The sequence below is a fragment of the Solanum verrucosum genome, unplaced genomic scaffold (genome assembly GCF_900185275.1).
Source record: "Solanum verrucosum unplaced genomic scaffold, falcon-dt-bn FXZP01000252.1, whole genome shotgun sequence".
Classification (NCBI taxonomy): Eukaryota; Viridiplantae; Streptophyta; class Magnoliopsida; order Solanales; family Solanaceae; genus Solanum; species Solanum verrucosum.
Window position 1 is genome coordinate 4,403,944 of NW_026019988.1, and position 19,075 is coordinate 4,423,018.

Genomic DNA, 19,075 nt, shown 5'->3' on the forward strand with positions numbered 1-19,075 from the left:
GTTTGTTTCAAATTTCATGATTCCTAACTTTTTACGTTTGTGACAACATTGTTTTCGATCCACGAAATTTAGTCTAGCAAGTTATTGCACTGCTAATTAATATCGGATATCACATGAAAAATAATTGAGTAATGGTTGATTTTAAAGATAAAATTCATTTATGAATAAAAATATCTTTATCTAAAATGTTCAAAACTTTGGTAAATATAATTTCAGCATAATCACGTGAAGTTTGAAAATTTGTTAAAGACTCAAACTTTGTGAACGACTCGTGAAATTCAAACATAAAAAGCTAGAAAATCTAAGCTTTCACAATCTAAATGTGAATGTTACAAAATTTATTTCGTGATTTAATTAGCGACATCAAAACAACATAGCATGTTAGGTGCTTTGATAATTTTCAATCTTTTGGAGTATCTAAGTACAAATCCAAAAGTGGACGCATGATCCACGGAGGAAAAGCATATGCATGTTGGCATGTATTTTGTCTATTCTTGAGGTTCATCCGATGTGGTACAAAGATAGCAAGGGAATTATACCAAAAATTTTCAGTACTAAATTAAAAAATGTTCTAATAGTTATATTTTTCTAATTCTTTTTTTTTTAAAGATTAATAGAAATAAACACTATTATAATATGGCACAATTTTAAATATATTTATGTATTTTATTCACGTTCTTTAATCAAAAAGAGATTATTCTTTTAGAATATGTATCTTTTAATAACAACAACATACCTAGTAAAATCTCACTTAGCGGGGTCTGGGGAGGGTAGACTGTACGCAGATCTTACAACTAGCTCGTAGATGTAGAGAAGTTGTTTTCGAAAGACCCTCGGCTCAAGTGCATCAAACCCAAATAAACGAAGAATAAAACAATGAAAAAAACAATAACCATTAATAAGAAACGTAGTGTAAAGTCTATAAGAAAGAACCTCTTAAATAAGAAATTGACACAAAGTACTTAATAAGATGAATATAATTTAGGTATTAGAAAACGTATCTATTTTTCAAAACTCTTATCCCAAGAAAAAAGTACTTGATTAAATATGATAATTTCAATTGTTTCTTTTAGGCCTTTTATTTCCAAACACCTTCTTCTTTTTTTTCCGGTAATGTTCCAATACGTTATTCGGTAATGTTCCAACACATTTTTTCGGTAATTTTCTAGGTAAGAAAATTCTCAAGTAGATCCTCAATAAATAAATCCCCAACAAAGTTCGTGAAACTTGAATCTTCGAGTAATATCACATATAAAAATATTTCTAGGTAAATCTCCATGTAAGTATCCCTAGCTAAATCTGCAAGTAACTTTACCTAGGAATTTTCTTGCAAACTAATATGAAAATTAGTTTTTGTTCATTACTTGCGAATTTACCTATGAAAACAGTTCCCGCAGATTAATTTCCCCAAATAATTCCCATGTATTAATTTTGTGGAAATGGCACCAAACTTACCTATCAATTTTTTTGGGAAAATATTTTTCGCATGTAAACAGTTCTAGAATTTAGAAATTTCAAATTTTCGCATGAAAATTCATAGGAAAAATCTGCGAAAAAAATCCCCAGGTAAAATCCATAGGTGATTTACATTTTTCTAGTAGTGATCATTTAGATCATTACTTTTTAAACACCATTTACTTTGGTTCGGTGTTTTGTTTTCACATTAAAATTCGTTTTAATTTAAATTTGAAGTTTACAAGGCTCTTTTTTTAGATGATATTTTCAATAGAATTTATTTTTATTCTTAAGGACTTAAATTAGATTTAAATATTTGATTAAGAATAAAAGAATCTGAAGTCATCTTAACATAATTTATATCGATACCAAAATGTTACTTATCAGTCAGACAAATTCAAAATTTTAAATTAGTAGATACTTATAAAGTATTCCTATAAAGTATTTAGCATACACATTAATGTGTGGATCCACTTTTGCATGTCGACATTCCCATGAAATTGGTCCACGAAAAAGTTACCTAGCTCACTCAACTCATTCCTTACCAATTACTCTATGTATCTTTCCTAAAGGGAATTAATTTATATATATATAAGATTATTTAAACTTATACTTATCATATAATATTTCAATTTTTCGATATCCTCAATCTTCATTTTTAGGGTTTAACTGAATTCAGCGTTTTTTTTTTCTATTTACATTTATCATTTAACTTTTTGATGTCTTCTATTTTTGCTCATATACTCAATCGAATCTAACGTTTTTAAAAAAAATTACATTTACTATATAATTTTTCTAATCTTCGTCCCTAGGTTTAACTGAATGTAACATTTTTATTTACTTATATTTATCATGTAATTTCTAATATCCTCTATCTTCGTTCTTAGGTTAGGTTCAACTGAATCCAATATTTTTTCTTTTATAGATTTATCGCGTAAAGTTTTTCAATATCTTTTGTCTTTGTCCTTAGGTTCAACTGAATCTAATATTTTTCTTTATCTATATTTACCATGTAATTTTCTGATGTCCTCTATCTTCATCCTTAAGTTCAATTAAATCCAACATTTTTTTTCTTACATAAGAGTTATTATGTGAAGTTTTTCGATATTTGTTGAGTCCAAATGCACATGAGAGTATACACGGTAGTGTAAATAATAAAGTGACCCTTTTAGGAGTCGAATATTGAATCCATATAGACGTGTCGGTTTACTATTTACCTAATTAGATTAATTCTCACAATTTAATGCAAGTGTGCCACAAGGATTTGATTAATATTTGAATACTAAGGGGCCGTTTGGTTACCGGTTAGAGTTATGCAGGTATTAGTTATGTAGGGTTTAGTTATGTAGATATTAGTTATGCAGGGTTTAATTATGCAAGTATTAGTTATGTAGGTATTAGTTATGTAGGATTTAGTTATGCAGGGTTTAATTATGCAAGTATTAGTTATGCATATATTATTTAATTATGTAGAGATCACAATGCATAAATTATTAACTAATAAATATTGAATTTGTTGTAAATTAATATATATTACTTACAAATAAATAAGTAAGCAAATAGTATAAATTCTCCCTCTTTTTGAATAAAAAGTAAAGAAAAAAAATTCTCCCTCTATACTTAATTGGGAATGCTATTTTTTCATTTTGTTATTTTTTTATGTTTATAACGTATAAAAATAAAATACGATTAATATATTTCAAGTACATTATAATATCCTATTTTATATAATGTAAATATTCTATCAATATGTTGTATATATTGTTTATACACTTTTAATATACCAAATAAATGAATTATGTATAAATTCACATCCTAAACAAAATAATAATACATGTTAATTAAAGAAGTGGAATATATGTAATAATATATAACGCTATATACAATTCAATTTGTAATATTAATAAAATATTACATTTGGATTTCAAATGAAAACAGAAAAAAAAAAAAGTTGTTCGTGTATTAAAAAAAAGTTAGGAAAATAGCATAGTTGGATAACATTTTCAATGAAAATAATTAAAAATAAATCAATAAGGGTAAATGTGTAATTTACTATTTTAATACATGTATAACTAATACCTGCATAACTTATTCCACCTTCTACTCTGCATAACTTATACATAGATTCCCTCATAAGTTATGTTGGTATTAATTATGTAGGACTACAAAAAACACAACCAAACACCGTATAAAATTAATACATGAATAACTTTTATACAACATTTAGAATTCTACCAACCAAACATGGTTAAAGTAATGCAACTTTTTATACATGAATAAAATGCAACTTATACAGTAACCAAACAGCCCCTAAGAGTGCTAGAATTAAATAACTATAGCAACCGTTCAATTTCACTTTAAAGTATAACAATGCTTTGGAAAAATTCTAGGGTGTGCAATTTAATTAACTAAGAATTCATGCGTCGTATCACCTCAATGGATTTCAGAAGGTTATCAAATCACTGATTTATAAGGGTGATATTATGATTATAATCTCCTGACTGTTAATCACCTACCACAGTTGACAATCTAACTACATCATTGAGCGGGATAGATTGAATCAACTGTGGAGCACTAAGCTTTCTTCTTATTTCGTAATCAAGCAAGGTAACTAGGTATCCCTATTGTAGATACAAATAAATTCTAGTTATGTGCAAGAAAATATCATGTTCCTTATATTTCAAGTTTTATCTCTCTATTCATCTCTCAAGTTCAAGAACAAACAATAGATTTATTTTAATAATGATCGAGTATTAAAATAGTAATTCAAGAACACAAGACTAATTTATATGATAACCAACTTCATCCATTGATTCAATATTCAACAATTATGGTAACTTCAACCCTAGAACAAGGGTTCTTAACTATTCGTGATAATGAAAAACACAAAAACAATTGTTTCCACGCAAAGTAATGTTTAAGAAAAAGTAGAAGATAAGAAACCTAATAGTGAATTCTACTCTCTTCCTCTTGCGCTAAAAAGTATGACGACACCCTATCAAAAAGGTCCAATATTTTATTTATAGGGTTTGAAAGATTAATTTATTTTTCTTCTTGAATTCAGACTATACAAAATTTGAGATTACTCGTCAGGACATCTATGGTTGTGTTGTGCCAGCATAGCAACAACTTAGACCTTGGTGTGGCATCCTAGCAGTGCGCCAGCCTGGGTTTTCAACATTTTGGGGGATGGCGTAGCGCCTTAGTAATGTGTTAGTCTGGGGTGTCTGCAATTTTGGATATGGCGTGGCGCCCCTATAGTGCACCCATCTCAGTTTTCACTTGTCTAGTTTTCCCCCCGCATTCCTCTGATTTGCTACTAAGCTTTACTTATCGCTTCAGCTCTCGTCAAACTCTATGCATAGTCTAATCATATATCTTAGTGCACATTATCACAATGCTCTTTAAAGCACACACAATGTAGTAAAAATGCTCTTAAAACTAAGGGTATATATGGACAAAATGTAGTAAATAGACATAAATACGTCCAAGATCAATATCCTCTATTTTTTGTTTTTAGGTTTAACTGAATCCAACGTTTTTCTTTTACTTATATTCATCAGTAATTTTCTAATGTTCTCTATCTTAGTCCTTAGATTAAATTGAATCCAACATTTTTCTTTACTTATATTCATCATATAATTTTTTGATATCCTTCATCTTTGCCGTAGATTTAATTAAATCAAACGTTTTTCATTACTTACATTTATCATATAACTTTCCGATATCTTCTAACTTCGCCTTTAGGTTACAACCGAATTTAACAACTTTTTAACTTCATACTCACTATATAATTTTTTGATATCTTCTATCTTCGTCCCTAATTTCAACTTAATCAAAATTTCAATTTCTTCACAATAGTAAAACTCATGTACCTATATAATTAGGGGTGCTCGTGGTTCAATTTGAATCGGTTATTGATCAAAATCAAAATCAAATCAATCTAGTCGATTTTTTTAAATTTCTAAAACCAAACGAAAAAAATAATTGTCGGTTTGGTTCAGTTTTTTTGATTTATTCGGTTTGAAAGTAATAATTTTTTTAGGACGTACGTATCTCGATAGACACAAACACCTAGTACATGAATAATCCATAAAAAAACTATTGTCGGTTCAATTAAGCAATACTAGAGTTATCATTATACGAACAAAGTGATTCAATTAAGAGAAAATGTGACTATTTTATGTGAAGTAGGGTAAGCAACGACTAAAATGAATTTTGATGGAGTTGGATTGTTATAGTTGGGCTAAAGTGTTTGGCTTGAGAAAATGATAAAGTTAAAAACTTATGTTAATTAAAATTTAACAAAAATATTTATATTTCATTTATGAATAATATATAAATAATCATAGAATTTATACACCTAAATTATCGGTTCGATTTGGTTATTTTTGCAGTTGTTTTTTAGTAAAACCAAATCAAATAGTGTTAGTTTTTAAAATTTAAAACCAAATCAAATTAAATATCAAGTTTTTTAATCGATTTGATTCAAATTGAGATTCGATTTAATTTTTTAACTATAATCATAAACTTTCCTATGTTATTACTAAAAATTCAATAAATATGAAGTATTGAACTCGTAAAATTTAAATCCAAACGCGATCTCTCACAAATGGTACCAAATGATACTTTTTAACCCCCAAAATTTATACTGCACCGCCCCTGTCAGTATAAATTCCATAAACCTCTGTTTCACTTCGTCTCTTTCGCTGCCCTAGAACCTTCTTGAGGGAATCCCTTTTGTAGTCTTTAGCTTTCTCTCTCTAGAAGAGTTTCTCTTTTTTCTCTCTCTCTGAAGTTGTATGGCTTCACAAGCTAGTCTTCTCCTTCAGAAACAACTTAAGGGTATCCATTTTGGGGTTCTATGTAATTTTTGCTGAATTGGGGTTGTTTTCTTTTTTTGATTTGTGCTTTTTTTCTTGCAGATCTCTGTAAACATCCAGTTGATGGATTTTCGGCTGGTTTGGTTGATGAAAGCAACTTGTTTGAATGGAGTGTCACCATTATTGGACCTCAAGATACTTTATAGTGAGTGGTCACCTTGTTTTTTTCTTGATTTTGAATTTGGGTTTGTAGCTAAATTTTTTTCTTGAATTTGTTGTTGTTTGATGTTAATTTGTGTGATGATTCAAGTAATTGGGTTGTGAGCTGTTTAAGGATTCTGTTGAGCTGTAATTCTATTGATATTTCATTTAATCTAAGTTTTGATTTTTAATTTGGGCTTGTAGCTTCTTCTCTTTTCTTGAATTTGTTGTTATTTTGGTGTAAATTTTCCCTTGAAAAGGCTGTGCGGTTGAGTCAAGTAATTGGGTTCTGAACATTTTCAGGTTTCTGTTGAGCTGTAATCTACTGATATTTCATGATACATTAATGTTATCTTGTAAAATTGGTATCTTTGTATTGGAATTAAATGGAATATAGCAGAATAGAAAGAGGATTGCATTGATTGGTTGAAAAGAAGGATCTGGTCATTCAATTATTTCTTGATGATGAACTCCCTGTCGATTGCCCCTCCGACCCATGAAAATTGATAACTATAGATTCATTTGTACCGGATTCAATAGTGTTTCCCATTCCAATTGAGTGTGTCCAGCATCTCAGAGGGAGAGTTCTGCCTATCTCAATAAAGTCTATGATTGATATGAAGAATGTCTTGAGAATTCAAGCAATTGAAGTATATAGATTCATCTTGCCTAGTACAAGTGAAGAGTTTAGTTTGACATGAAATACATAATTTTCTTATCCTAGAAACTTGCTTAAATTAAGAATCGGGGCGAAGTAATTTATGGAAAAAAAGGATTGTTACAAGCTTACTTTGTGTCCTTGGTGTCATGGTTTTGAGAACTAATTATTCTATAGTTTGCATTCCTCGCCTATTAACTTCCTTTAATCTGTGATTGTTGTATTAACCTTAGATATGCTAAAATATGACAGGTTTGTCGTATTTAATTAAGAGTATAACATTGTGTAATTGCTATTATTGCAGTGAAGGGGGTTTCTTTAATGCTATCATGAGCTTTCCTGAAAATTATCCCAACAGTCCTCCAACTGTAAGGTTTACCACAGAGATCTGGCATCCTAATGGTTTGTAGCTACTTATCTATTTTGAGGCTCAATAAACTGGTTGTTCTTCATTACCATCATCAGCACTGATTTTAGTTTTTGCTTGGTATTTTGGTATGACATACAGTTTACTCTGATGGGAAGGTTTGCATCTCAATTCTTCACCCCCCTGGTGATGATCCAAATGGCTATGAGTATGCTAGTGAGCGTTGGTCTCCTGTCCACACGGTATGACTATATCACAAACGCCATTGTGAAATGTGAATGCAGAATATCTGTCTTTCTTCCTAATTTTTCTAACCTCCCACCAACTGCATGGAGGAAAATTTTGCCTTAACTTTTCAGTTTGCTTACTGCAAAAAAAACTTAAAGTGTACTACACGAGGGGGTTAATGTCTCTCCAAGATTTGGCTACTATTTCTTGTTTTTGTTTCAACTCTCAAGATCTTCTGACCTTACTAAAATAAATAAAAAACAAAACAAAACAAATGCTATGAAGATCTTCTGCGGTGCTAATCTTAAGCGATACCAAAAAAACAAAATTAACGAGCTTTTGATTCAACGCATTGCTCCTCTTTTGAGAAGGCAATGTATCACCTCAAGAACCTGGATCTATAATGTTCATTGTATATCCTATGATTTCCTTAGCCTTCTATTGGTCATTACTTCTATTAATGCTTAATCTCTCAAAATATCCTGGTACTTTGCAATTGAGTAGGTCGTGGAATTCCATATGACCTCGTTGTCTTTAAATCCTTCATTCCTTTGTCAAATGCATCAACTTGTTTACTATCTTCATTCTCAAATGCACATGCATGAAAAGAACACTACTGGTTCCATTGATCAAAGGGTCCCCTCCCCTTTTAAATTGACCGATTCCTTTATATAAGCAGTGGCATTGCATTCTGACATGTTCGGTGTTCTACTGGAATTATATTCTCTGTTCACACTCATGCCTGCCAAACTTAATGATGCATGTCAAATGTGAGGACACCTCTGGTGACAGTTCTTTTTCTTGTGATTTCAGCTGCCTGCTTCTGCATAATTCTGCTTTACTATCTCTGTGTAATTGCTTCAATTTTTATATCTCGTCCGACTTCAGTGCTTCTTTATTTATTGCTTATTGATTTGTGCAGTAGTTGATATATTTCTATGGAATCAAAATTGACTTCGAGAGTCCTTTGCAGGTGGAGAGTATAATTTTAAGCATCATATCCATGCTTTCAAGCCCTAATGATGAGTCTCCTGCTAACGTGGAAGCTGCTGTAAGTAACTTGATTTCTAAATTCTTTCTTATTGATCCCCTGTAAATGAACTGCCTAACACGGACCAGGGTTGAAACTCCATGGGAACCTTCTGTAGTTCATATTTCTTTACACATTCATTAGGTTTTTTTCTTTTTTGAGTTTTAATAGTAATATCCCCACAACTAGCTCTCTATAAACAAAATGTCCGTAGATATCTCGACTTGTGGGAGTTGCCTTATAATGCAGTTAAGTCTGTGTGATGATAGTGATCAAACAGCCAGTGAAAGATATTTGAGTTTGTTAGACTGAAAGGTGCTGATAAAAATAGAAAGCAGACTAATTTCTTCTTTATAGTTGAGGGAAGCTGTTTTGTACAGTAAGGATGAACTATAGACACATTTCTGAATCACTCTTTTGTTTCTTTTCACTCTTTTTAACCTCCATCGGTCGTCTCTCTCCTTGTTTCTTTGACACTTCTAACCGTTTCATTTGTTACCCTTTTCAACTCATGGTCAAATGTCTCAGTTTCCTTAGATCACTTGTTCTGCCCGATACCCTGAAGTGTCTTCTAATATCTTATTAATGTATCGTTTATGGCCTTGTGCAGAAGGAATGGAGGGAAAAAAGAGATGAATTCAAGAAAAGGGTCAGTCGTTGTGTAAGACGGTCACAAGATTTGTAGTAAACACAGAAATGTACCAACACATTTTATGATAAAGCTGAGGAAATGGCATCGACGTTCTTTTGGCTGGATGTTCATTGCTACAACGTGTAGAATTGGTCGACCGTTAGACATTGTGTATTGTGCCTTTCTGGTCTTGGGGGTTTTTGACATTTTTGTTGATCTTACTTTGAATGTTAATTGCCAGTTATATTTCTTGGAAAAACTTTATAGGTTGCTGAACTTTGTGTTCTTTGGCCTTTTCTTTTTTTGATGTTATATCAAGCTTTATGTCTCTTCCAACCCAGAAATGAAAGAAGGCTCATTAATGAAAAGAAAAAGTGGTTGGGTTGATATTTGGTTGTAATATCAAGTCATATTTTCCCATTGCAATGAAGGGTGTTTTGTGTGTGTGTGTGTGTGGGGGGGGGGGGGGGGGGGGGATTTGCATGTGTCTTGTTCAAATGATAAAAAATTATTTAGATTCACGAAGGTAGAGGTAAGGTTGCGTACATCATATCATTATTATTAGACTACATTTGTAGGTTTAAAATTATATTTAGATCTCACAATAATTGCTAAGCCCGTGGAGATTGAGGTTCTACGTACTTTTGAATTTCACTTTGCTCGTACCGGATACGAGTAAATCTTCACTTGCCCAACATTTTAATAGGGAATGATATAGAATTGATCTTCGCAGTGAACTTTAAGCGCTAGTTGATTCTTTTTTCATTGAGTTGTTGGGTTGTATATTGTACTATTTAGATCTCACAAAGATAGAGGTATGATTTGCATATACTTTATTTTTTGAGATGTCATTGAATATACTATCGCTGATGATAAAATATTGTACTTAGAAGACATGTTAAAGTTCTTTTCCAAGCTTATTCGATCAAAAAGACAAAAGGATGTAGCACATGTAGAAAGCAACAAGCAGTGTGTATGTACTTTGAACATTGATTCTTTTTCAAAGTAAAGTGTGTCTATAAAAAGGAAGAAACAAAGAAAGATGTACTGTATTTTATACTAATACTAGTGACGAAGAGCCCGTGCAGCGCATGGGCTCAATATTTATTATTTTTTGACCTAATATATGTGATATAGATAAAATATAGTGAGTTATTTAAATTTACCTATATTACTGATCACTTTGTCCTAATTTATGTGATATGGATAAAATTACAAAATTAACCCTTTTAAAATGTCTTTCAGATATTTTAAGTTGTTAATTATTATTATTTATAATACTTTTTTGGTAATTTTAAAATGATATATGTTATTTTTTCTGTCCCAATATATGTGACCCTAATAGAATTCTGAGAGTCAACCTATTTTATTATATATCTTTTAAATATTTGAAGTTATTTGTAAATGATTTATCTTTTTAAGTCACTTCTAAACAGATCAATCAATTTATTTTTTTGTGTTTTTTAAATAAATATTTTAAGTTGTCAATTATCATGATTTATTGTATTTTATACATAATTTTTAACGATAGATTAATTTCAAGAATCAATCGAATTTTTTTTATATGTATTTATTTTTGAAATATTTTATGTTGTCAATTATCATGATTTATAATATTTTTACGATAGATTAACTTCAAGAATCAGTGGAATTTTTTGTATCTTTTTCAAAACATATTTTATGTTGTCAATTATCATGATTTATGACAAATAAATTAAAATGGACCCAATATATGTTATTTTTGTTGTCTGAATTTATGTGACACAAATGAAATTTGGAGAGTCATCCAAATTTTCATATTTTTTTTCAAAATTTTTTAAGTTATTAATTATTGTGATTTATAATATTTTTATGTAACTTTCAAATAACCTACATTACTGGTCACTTTGTCCTGATTTATGTGATATGGATAAAATTACAAAATTAACCCTTTTAAAATGTTTTTTAGATATTTTAAGTTGTTAATTATTATTATTTATAATACTTTTTTGGTAATTTTAAAATGATATATGTTATTTTTTATGTCCCGATATATGTGACCCTGATAGAATTCTGAGAGTCAACCTATTTTATCATATATCTTTTAAATATTTTAAGTAATTTGTAAATGATTTATTAAGATAATTTTTAAGTCATTTGTAAATAATAAAATGTCTCATCATAAACTCCCTTTTATTATATAGTAGAATATATATATATATATATATCTTTTAAATATTTTAAGTAATTTGTAAATGATTTATTAAGATACTTTTTAAGTCATTTGTAAATAGTAGAATGTCCCATCATAAACTCTCTTTTATTATATAGTAAAAAATTACATATTGATGATCTATTGTGTAAAAACATAAAAGTCAAAAATGTCTTACTTCTACATTTTCATGACCTATCAATTTAAGACACCATTAAAATGGAAGCAATATATAGTATTATAATTATTTATCCCAAAATTAAAAATTCTAACTAAATATTGAATAGAGTCCACAATTTTTTCTCCTATACCCTTGCCAAACAAACACTTACTAGTAGTTTTTTTCATTCGGTGTTTGAAATCAAGATCCGAATAACTTTAAATTCATATATTGTGAAGTTTATTTTTGGAAATAGCTATATATCATTGACTTTAGATTTTCATTAACAATATTGTGCATTACTCGACAATTCACTTATGGTTCTCGATCATTTTCAATACGAGATTGTTAAGGAAACACTTGATTGAAGAAAAATACAAGAATTTTTATGGTTAAATTTTTTTATATTATTCAAGATATGGTTGTGTATTGATTGATTCGATTTGGTTTCGGAGTTTATTGGTTCAACTTTATCGGTTATCGATTTGTGGACGTGTTAAATCATTATAGAACCATTAAGATATTGTCTTATCAATTATCGTTTGTCAATTATTGATTGTTATCGGTTCGCTTCGATTTAGCCATTAAGATTTGACACAAACAGAAAATTTGAAAATGACTTAGAAACAAGGTGACAAACCAAATGAACCGTGCACATGAGTTGACATATTGCATCTTGCTCAAAAACAAACACTGGCACATTGTAGAATAACCAAGACTTTGAGACAACCAGAAATAAAAGTATGAAACTAAGTCCTATGTCTAGGACTTTATAAAGTGAATGATATAAATATAATTAATTAATTTACGACCAGGTTACCAATTAATCCGTTAAGAAAAATCTCAAACCATTACAAAACATATAACTCGATAATTAAAAAAAATTAAAATTGTTACTAAAATCATAAATCAATAATCTATTATCGATAAATTAATAAATTTTTTTCAATTCAAATTATCGATTTGATTCAATTTTAAACAATCTTAACTCAAGATTAAAAAAAATTGCTTAATTGTGAAACCCTCCGGACTGAGGACAAAAAATCTCAACCATTCCGTCACAATTTTAGTGTACCTCTTATAAGTATTGGAACTACTTTTTTCTCTGTTATTCCTTTTGTCATCTTCCTCACCTTTTCCTTTCTTTATCTTTACAAAAACATATTCCTTTTTTCTTTCTTTTTTTCTCTCTATCCTTTCAAGGGAATTATGCCATGTAATTGTCCTGAAACTTTCAAAACCCTACTCCATTGAAGCAAAACAGTAAAAAGCTTCAAAACGCCGTCGTTACCCTATAAATGCACCGTTGAGAATCGAGATGATGAGATCACCTCAAGTTCGAAACGGCGTCGTTGAGACTCCGTCGCCGTCGCACTTCCACTCCAGCGTATCCGTACACAAGCTCCGGCGGTTCAACATTTTGATTGTCGTCTTCCGGTTTGCTTCCTTCTGCTTCTCGCTTGCCTCAGCTATCTTCATGTTCACTAATTCTCGCCGCGGCTCCGATTTGCCTCAGTGGCACCACTTCGATGCCTTCAGGTAATTATAGTAGTAGTTTTTTTGTTCTAATGGATTTCCTCCTCTCATCAGCAAAATCTTTCACGCGATTTAACTGTAAATTGATTACTCTGGAGTTGAAATTTGATGGATTTTTAGCTCACTTTAGCAAAAAAAAAAAAAATACAAACAAATTGGAATACCGATAAAACGGCATCGTTGTAGTACTCTGGATTTCAAATTGGTGATTCCTTTTGCTTTTACTGATAAACGCAACAATTTTAATACTCCGGAGTTGAAGTTTGATGGATTATTTGCTCATTATTAGCCCAAAAAAAAGGGAAGAATACTGATAAAATGAAGTTGTTTATAGTACTACGGAGTTCAAATTAACTGATTTTTTCCGGTTTTATACTGATAACCACGATGCTTTTGAGTATCCGGAGTTGAGAGTCGATGAAGTTTTAGCTCTCCGGCGTTCAAATTCGCTGATTCCTTTTACTGTATAGGTTTGTGGCTGTTGCCGGTGCAATTGTTGCCTTATATTCACTCTTCGAAGTAGGAGCATCCGTTTGGGAGATTTCAAGAGGCGCTACTGTTTTCCCTGAAGTCGTTCAAGTTTGGTTCGATTTCGGCCACGATCAGGTTCGTAAATCCTTCACTTTAATGGCGATCATTTAGCTTTTTTCTGCAGAAATTTGTGAAACACCAAGTTAATTTTGCCTCATTTTGAGTGGAATTTCAATTTTTCGAGTTTCATAACTGAATTATAATGACATTTGAGGTAGCAAAAGAGAACAATTTATCTAGCTCAGTCAAGAAACTCTCGCTAACTTGATAGTTTAGGTATGAAATTTGAAAAAATTTGAATATTTTGAATGTGTTTTTGATTATTAGCTCTCTTTTTTGCCTGTAGGTATTTGCGTACCTGTTGCTGTCGGCCGGATCGGCGGGAACGTCCTTGGCTCGAATTTTGAAGGAGATGGACACGTGTACGGTTAGCAATGCATTCTGCGTTCAATCAGATATCTCAATAGCCTTTGGATTCGCCGGATTCATGTTCCTGGGCTTTTCCTCACTCTTGTCGGGTTTCCGGGTTGTAAGTTTTATTATCAATGGTTCTCGATTTAATGTGCAAAATTAAAAATAAATTAATATTTTAAATTTATTTTTTCTTCACGTCAATTATAGTTGATAATTACTAAAATTTGACCAAAGATGCGTAAACAAAAAATTGAGTGGTGTGGCTATAATTTTATTTATTTTTTCTCATTTGATGTTTGATACTGCATGGGAGCTCAATTGATTCGAATTTGTATTGAATAGCTCCCATTTGGGGGTAGCACACAAGATTTTTCCATGTCCAAGAATTAAAATCGAGACCTTTGATTAAAGAAGAAGAAATCCATTGCGACATCCTTTGGTGGTGTGGATCTGATATCTTTGCTACTACTACTTTTCTTATTCTATGTTCTCACAATAATTAGAGATGTAGCAGATACCTTCTCAAACTTATTCAGACACCATGATTATTTAAAAAGTTAGGCACATCTCAAATAATAATATTTAGACGTCTTAAATATATTTTTGGCATGAAGTAAATATAAATACTATTTTATTTGTAAAAAAAATAAAAATATCTTTTAAATCATTTTTGGTTCATGGATGACAGTATGAGTTCTGGAAGATTGACAATAATTCTACATTTGACTAAGCTGTTAAGCAAGTCATGGGGAATGAGAATTTAAGTCGTCAAAGACGACCAATTATCCCTAGAAATTTTGTAAGCGTTAAAATTTCACTTTCATTTTCAACCACCATTATTTCTGAGAAACAATTGACGCTCCTTTGGTTCAAGACCTAAAGTATAATCAAATGAAAAGAATATTTCAGAGATTACAAAAGATATTAGCAAGTTAAAGAAGACTGGTTAAAGCTTATAACCATTTGTGTTGGGGTCTGGGAAGTGTGAATTGTACACAGCCTTACCTAAAAAGGTAGAGGTTGTTTCTGATAGGTCTAACCCGACTATCAGCACATTTTCTTAAGAATATTTGCAATAGAACAAGAGCTATCAGGTTCACAAAATAGGAGAGAACAACTAAAACTTCGACTTTCTCAGACCAAATATCCGATCTCATAATATTTAGGCAAGAACTGGCTGGTGATAATAAACGATAAAAATGAAATTCATCTTGAGCTCATTAAAAGTTACTACTCACTACGGGGATCATCAGAATCAGTTAGTTGCCCAAGTACTTGGGATCAGCCACTACATAATGATAAGCAATAACAAATACGAAAATAAAGATGCCAAGAAAGTTAGCAAAGAATCCTAAATCTTGATCATCCATTATCTGCAAGACAAAGTTGAAGAGCCAACAGTTAGAACCAAATGAAAAGTATTACATTGGTTTATTTACACAACAGTAAGTTTGCAAGAACAGCTTTATGATTTCAGAAACTAAATCAGAAATAAGGTGCAAGACAGAATTCCTCGACAACCACAAACTGAAAAACATTGAACATGTAATAGATGATAGTTGATAACCCATTCACGAAAGCTATTGAACTAAAACACAATCGTTCAGTTCCTGCAATGATCTCTAGTTTTCATCAGTCCCATTATCAAGTTACCCAGTAAAATGAATAAAATATTATCATGAGACAAGCAACATTCGATTCTTTTTGGAGTTAGAATATTGGTATAGCACAAAACAACTACTAAGAATTTAAACCCGTCTATGCAAAACTAGATTATCTTTTTGTTTCTCTAATAAGGACAAACTCTAATGGAATAATCTTGATTTCCTAAGCTACATAATATTTTTGTGTATCTTATTTTTTTGAAATTGAGTTCAATTGATTTGCTTATCGCCCTACATTCAAAGGTTGGGTTATTTTTAGGGGGTCATCGACAGTACATCCCCTCCCTCCTTGTATAATCAATGTTCTGATGAGAGTCCAAGTTGTTGAGCCAAGTTACTGAAAAGCAATAAGTGAACAATTACGTCAACGATCAATGACAGTATTAGAGTTAACGAATCATGATACTACGTTGTTTTCATTAACAATTAAGAAACACAACCTCAAGGTATTGTCCTCCTCTTTACCACTAGAGAAAAAAGACTCATTGGACAAGTTAGGTACCCTATAATATGCACAACATTTTGTTCAGCTCAGAACTCTGAAGCTTCACACTGCTCTATACACATGTTTCACAATCTATAACCACTTTGATACCTTTAAAATTCTGTCTCAATGTACCTTATGTATCTTCCAAAATCAGACGTCAATCCTACTGTAACAGCCTAACACTTCTGTAGGGAATGATTTAATCAAAATTCACAAACCTAGCATCATGGTAGACATACTTGTTGAAAATGTTAAGGTAAAGTTGCTCCTATTCCTTCAAATACTCAAGTAACACCCTTGAGATTTTCATGTACTTTCCCCCTAAATAAAGTAAAGGAAGACTATTGCAGCATGTGACACAAACAAACGCCTAAACCAATAGAACAGAGAAGGGGAAACTTAGCCTATAATTTCACTCCACAAACATCTCTCATGCCGAGGCAATGATTATAGGAATAAAACCATTAATTAAGTGGAAACCAACCTGCATTCCCAATAGAAATATCTTGGTGCCATAATTTACACATATCATTTAGTAATATGCTCAAATCAAAACGAAAATTTACTTAGCAGTTGTACCAAGTTCATAACTAAAAACATATGCAGTGGAGGCAGCTAGTAACAGTCTCTCAAACCAATTGCCTCAAACTTATATATCCAAACAAGCAAGTAAAACTTATTTATAGTTTTATATTAGAAAGATTTTTATTTCACTAAGCAATTCCCAAACCAACAACGACAACATACCCCGTGTAATCCCACAAGTGAGGTCTTGGAGGGTAGAGTGTACACAAACCTTACCCTTACCTTGGGAGGTAGAGAGGTTGTTTCAGATAGACCCTCGGCTGCAATTCCCAAACCAAAAACAAAACAGGTGCTAACGAAGGCATAAAGCAATCCCAGTGGGATTCAAACCCACAAACTTTAGATCATAAGTCTAACACAATATCCACTCCGCTATGAGATCACTTGTTACCATCCCTCCATTCCCTTATACATTTCATCACTACTCTTCCACTAACATTGAGAAAGACAAAAGAACAGATAGCAAAAGCAACGTTTCTGAAAGAATCTAACTAACCTAGCGTTTAACAATAAATTTACTGAAAACTCGAATAAGAAAGAGTTTTGAAGTTTGTTGAAAAAATAGCTTTTGGAACTTGAAGTTGTGTTTGGACTTTCATTTTTTACTTAGAAAAATGTTGAAGTTTTGTGAATTGAAATGAAATTTCACTGAAAATCATGAACAAACAATGCATTCAAACAAAAATTTGAAAATCTACTCCCCAAACAGGAACCAAGTATATGTAAACTCACACCAATCTCCAAAACCAAACACAAATTATGAAACAAAAAAAAGTAGGCAGTGATCACAGTGGGATTCGAACCCACGACCTTTAGATTCGGAGTCTAACGCGATATCCACTCCGCTATGTGATCACTTTATTACAATCTTCTCAATTTCCTCATAACTATCCTTTACCAAAATTTCCGCTACCATCGAAAGGGACAAAAAAACTCATCAGAAATGGGTACCACTTCACCGATCAAAACTCCATTCATGTAAGAAGCAAACAAAATCAAGATCAATGACGAAAACGACACACAGAACAACAGACAACAAAACCAAACTTTTCCAACAATTGAAATCATGTAAATCCAGATCTATACATAACACACACAAAATCATAGAGTTGTAAACATCAAAACTGAATTAAAAATATGAAACTGTATAAATTCAATAGATCGAGATCTGTACCTTCGATTGATTAATACGTCGAATCGGATTTGTTGAAAAAAAATAGTAGCCTGCTGTTCGAACTGATCGCAGAGAGAGAGATTTAAAAAAAAAGTTTATAATGGGATTTGGGTTTTATTAAAGTATCCAAGTGAACCAAAAATACGAAACTGAAACCAAAAAAAGTAAAAGTGAAATGTGGCTGCTGGGATTCGAGCCCAGGTCTCCACGGCCACAACGTGGAATTCTTACCACTAAACTACAGCCACTTCATGTTTTCATAATAACACGAGACAATTATATTTCAATTTATTTGTCTAATTTAATTGCTATCATTATAATTTTTTGGATATTGCAAATAATCCTAAGATTAAATTATGGTGTTATTTAATTTGTTGTTTGTAAGTTATTCCTTCTCTAACGCTTGGGTGGTATAGTATTTCGGGATAACTTATCCCTATGGTTGGGCATAAAATATTGTTAAATGAATTACCGAATCGAATCAAATTTCTTGGTAATTTGATATCAGGTAATTCGTATTGATATGGTATTGGAGAGTAGAATTTTAGAATTAAGGTTTTTGAGTTTGGTAAAAGACATTAGAATCATTTGGTATTCGATATTTTTTCCCGAACACAAAATTGTTTACTTAATGAATGTCATATATTAACAGGCTCATAACTCATTAGTACAAGTTCAAAGAAAAAGTTAAATACTAAACACATACAACATAAATGCATATGTCTTTTAGTTGTGTCAATTTAATTTTCTTAATGTATTCTTACTTGCCGATCTTCTATTATATCGCGCATCCACATAAAAAATAGAAATAATTGGAGCAATAATATTAGCTTTGTAATGCAATCGACTACAAATTCAATACGATTTTACCAAATATCATACAAAATCGAAGTTTGATTTATTGATTATCGAACCGAAATTTAAAATTTTGGTATTTAGT

General features: G+C 31.2%; 2 protein-coding genes, 1 long non-coding RNA gene and 2 other non-coding genes across 5 annotated transcripts; 2 read left to right on the forward strand and 3 right to left on the reverse strand.

Moving 5' to 3' along the window:
• Positions 1-6,159: 6,159 nt before the first annotated feature.
• Positions 6,160-9,832, forward strand: LOC125818698 (ubiquitin-conjugating enzyme E2 7). Its single transcript, XM_049498208.1, has 6 exons — positions 6,160-6,300; positions 6,381-6,483; positions 7,442-7,539; positions 7,646-7,746; positions 8,706-8,783; positions 9,373-9,832. Exons 1-6 carry the CDS (start codon positions 6,258-6,260, stop codon positions 9,445-9,447), a joined length of 498 nt encoding a protein of 165 aa, XP_049354165.1. The 5' UTR covers positions 6,160-6,257; the 3' UTR covers positions 9,448-9,832.
• Positions 9,833-12,871: 3,039 nt separating this feature from the next.
• On the forward strand, positions 12,872-14,392 carry LOC125818723 (CASP-like protein 4C2). Its single transcript, XM_049498236.1, has 3 exons — positions 12,872-13,283; positions 13,751-13,886; positions 14,158-14,392. Exons 1-3 carry the CDS (start codon positions 13,063-13,065, stop codon positions 14,383-14,385), a joined length of 585 nt encoding a protein of 194 aa, XP_049354193.1. The 5' UTR covers positions 12,872-13,062; the 3' UTR covers positions 14,386-14,392.
• A 1,017-nt stretch (positions 14,393-15,409) lies between these two features.
• LOC125818735 (uncharacterized) lies at positions 15,410-17,872 on the reverse strand. The gene is made up of 2 exons (XR_007442412.1): positions 17,772-17,872; positions 15,410-15,598 (listed from the first exon to the last, which is right to left on the reverse strand). It is a non-coding gene; the product is annotated as an uncharacterized LOC125818735 (long non-coding RNA).
• Positions 17,744-17,816, reverse strand: TRNAR-CCG (transfer RNA arginine (anticodon CCG)). Its single transcript has one exon. It is a non-coding gene; the product is annotated as a tRNA-Arg (tRNA).
• Positions 17,873-18,311: 439 nt separating the features above from the next.
• Positions 18,312-18,383, reverse strand: TRNAH-GUG (transfer RNA histidin (anticodon GUG)). The gene has a single exon. It is a non-coding gene; the product is annotated as a tRNA-His (tRNA).
• Positions 18,384-19,075: the final 692 nt, after the last annotated feature.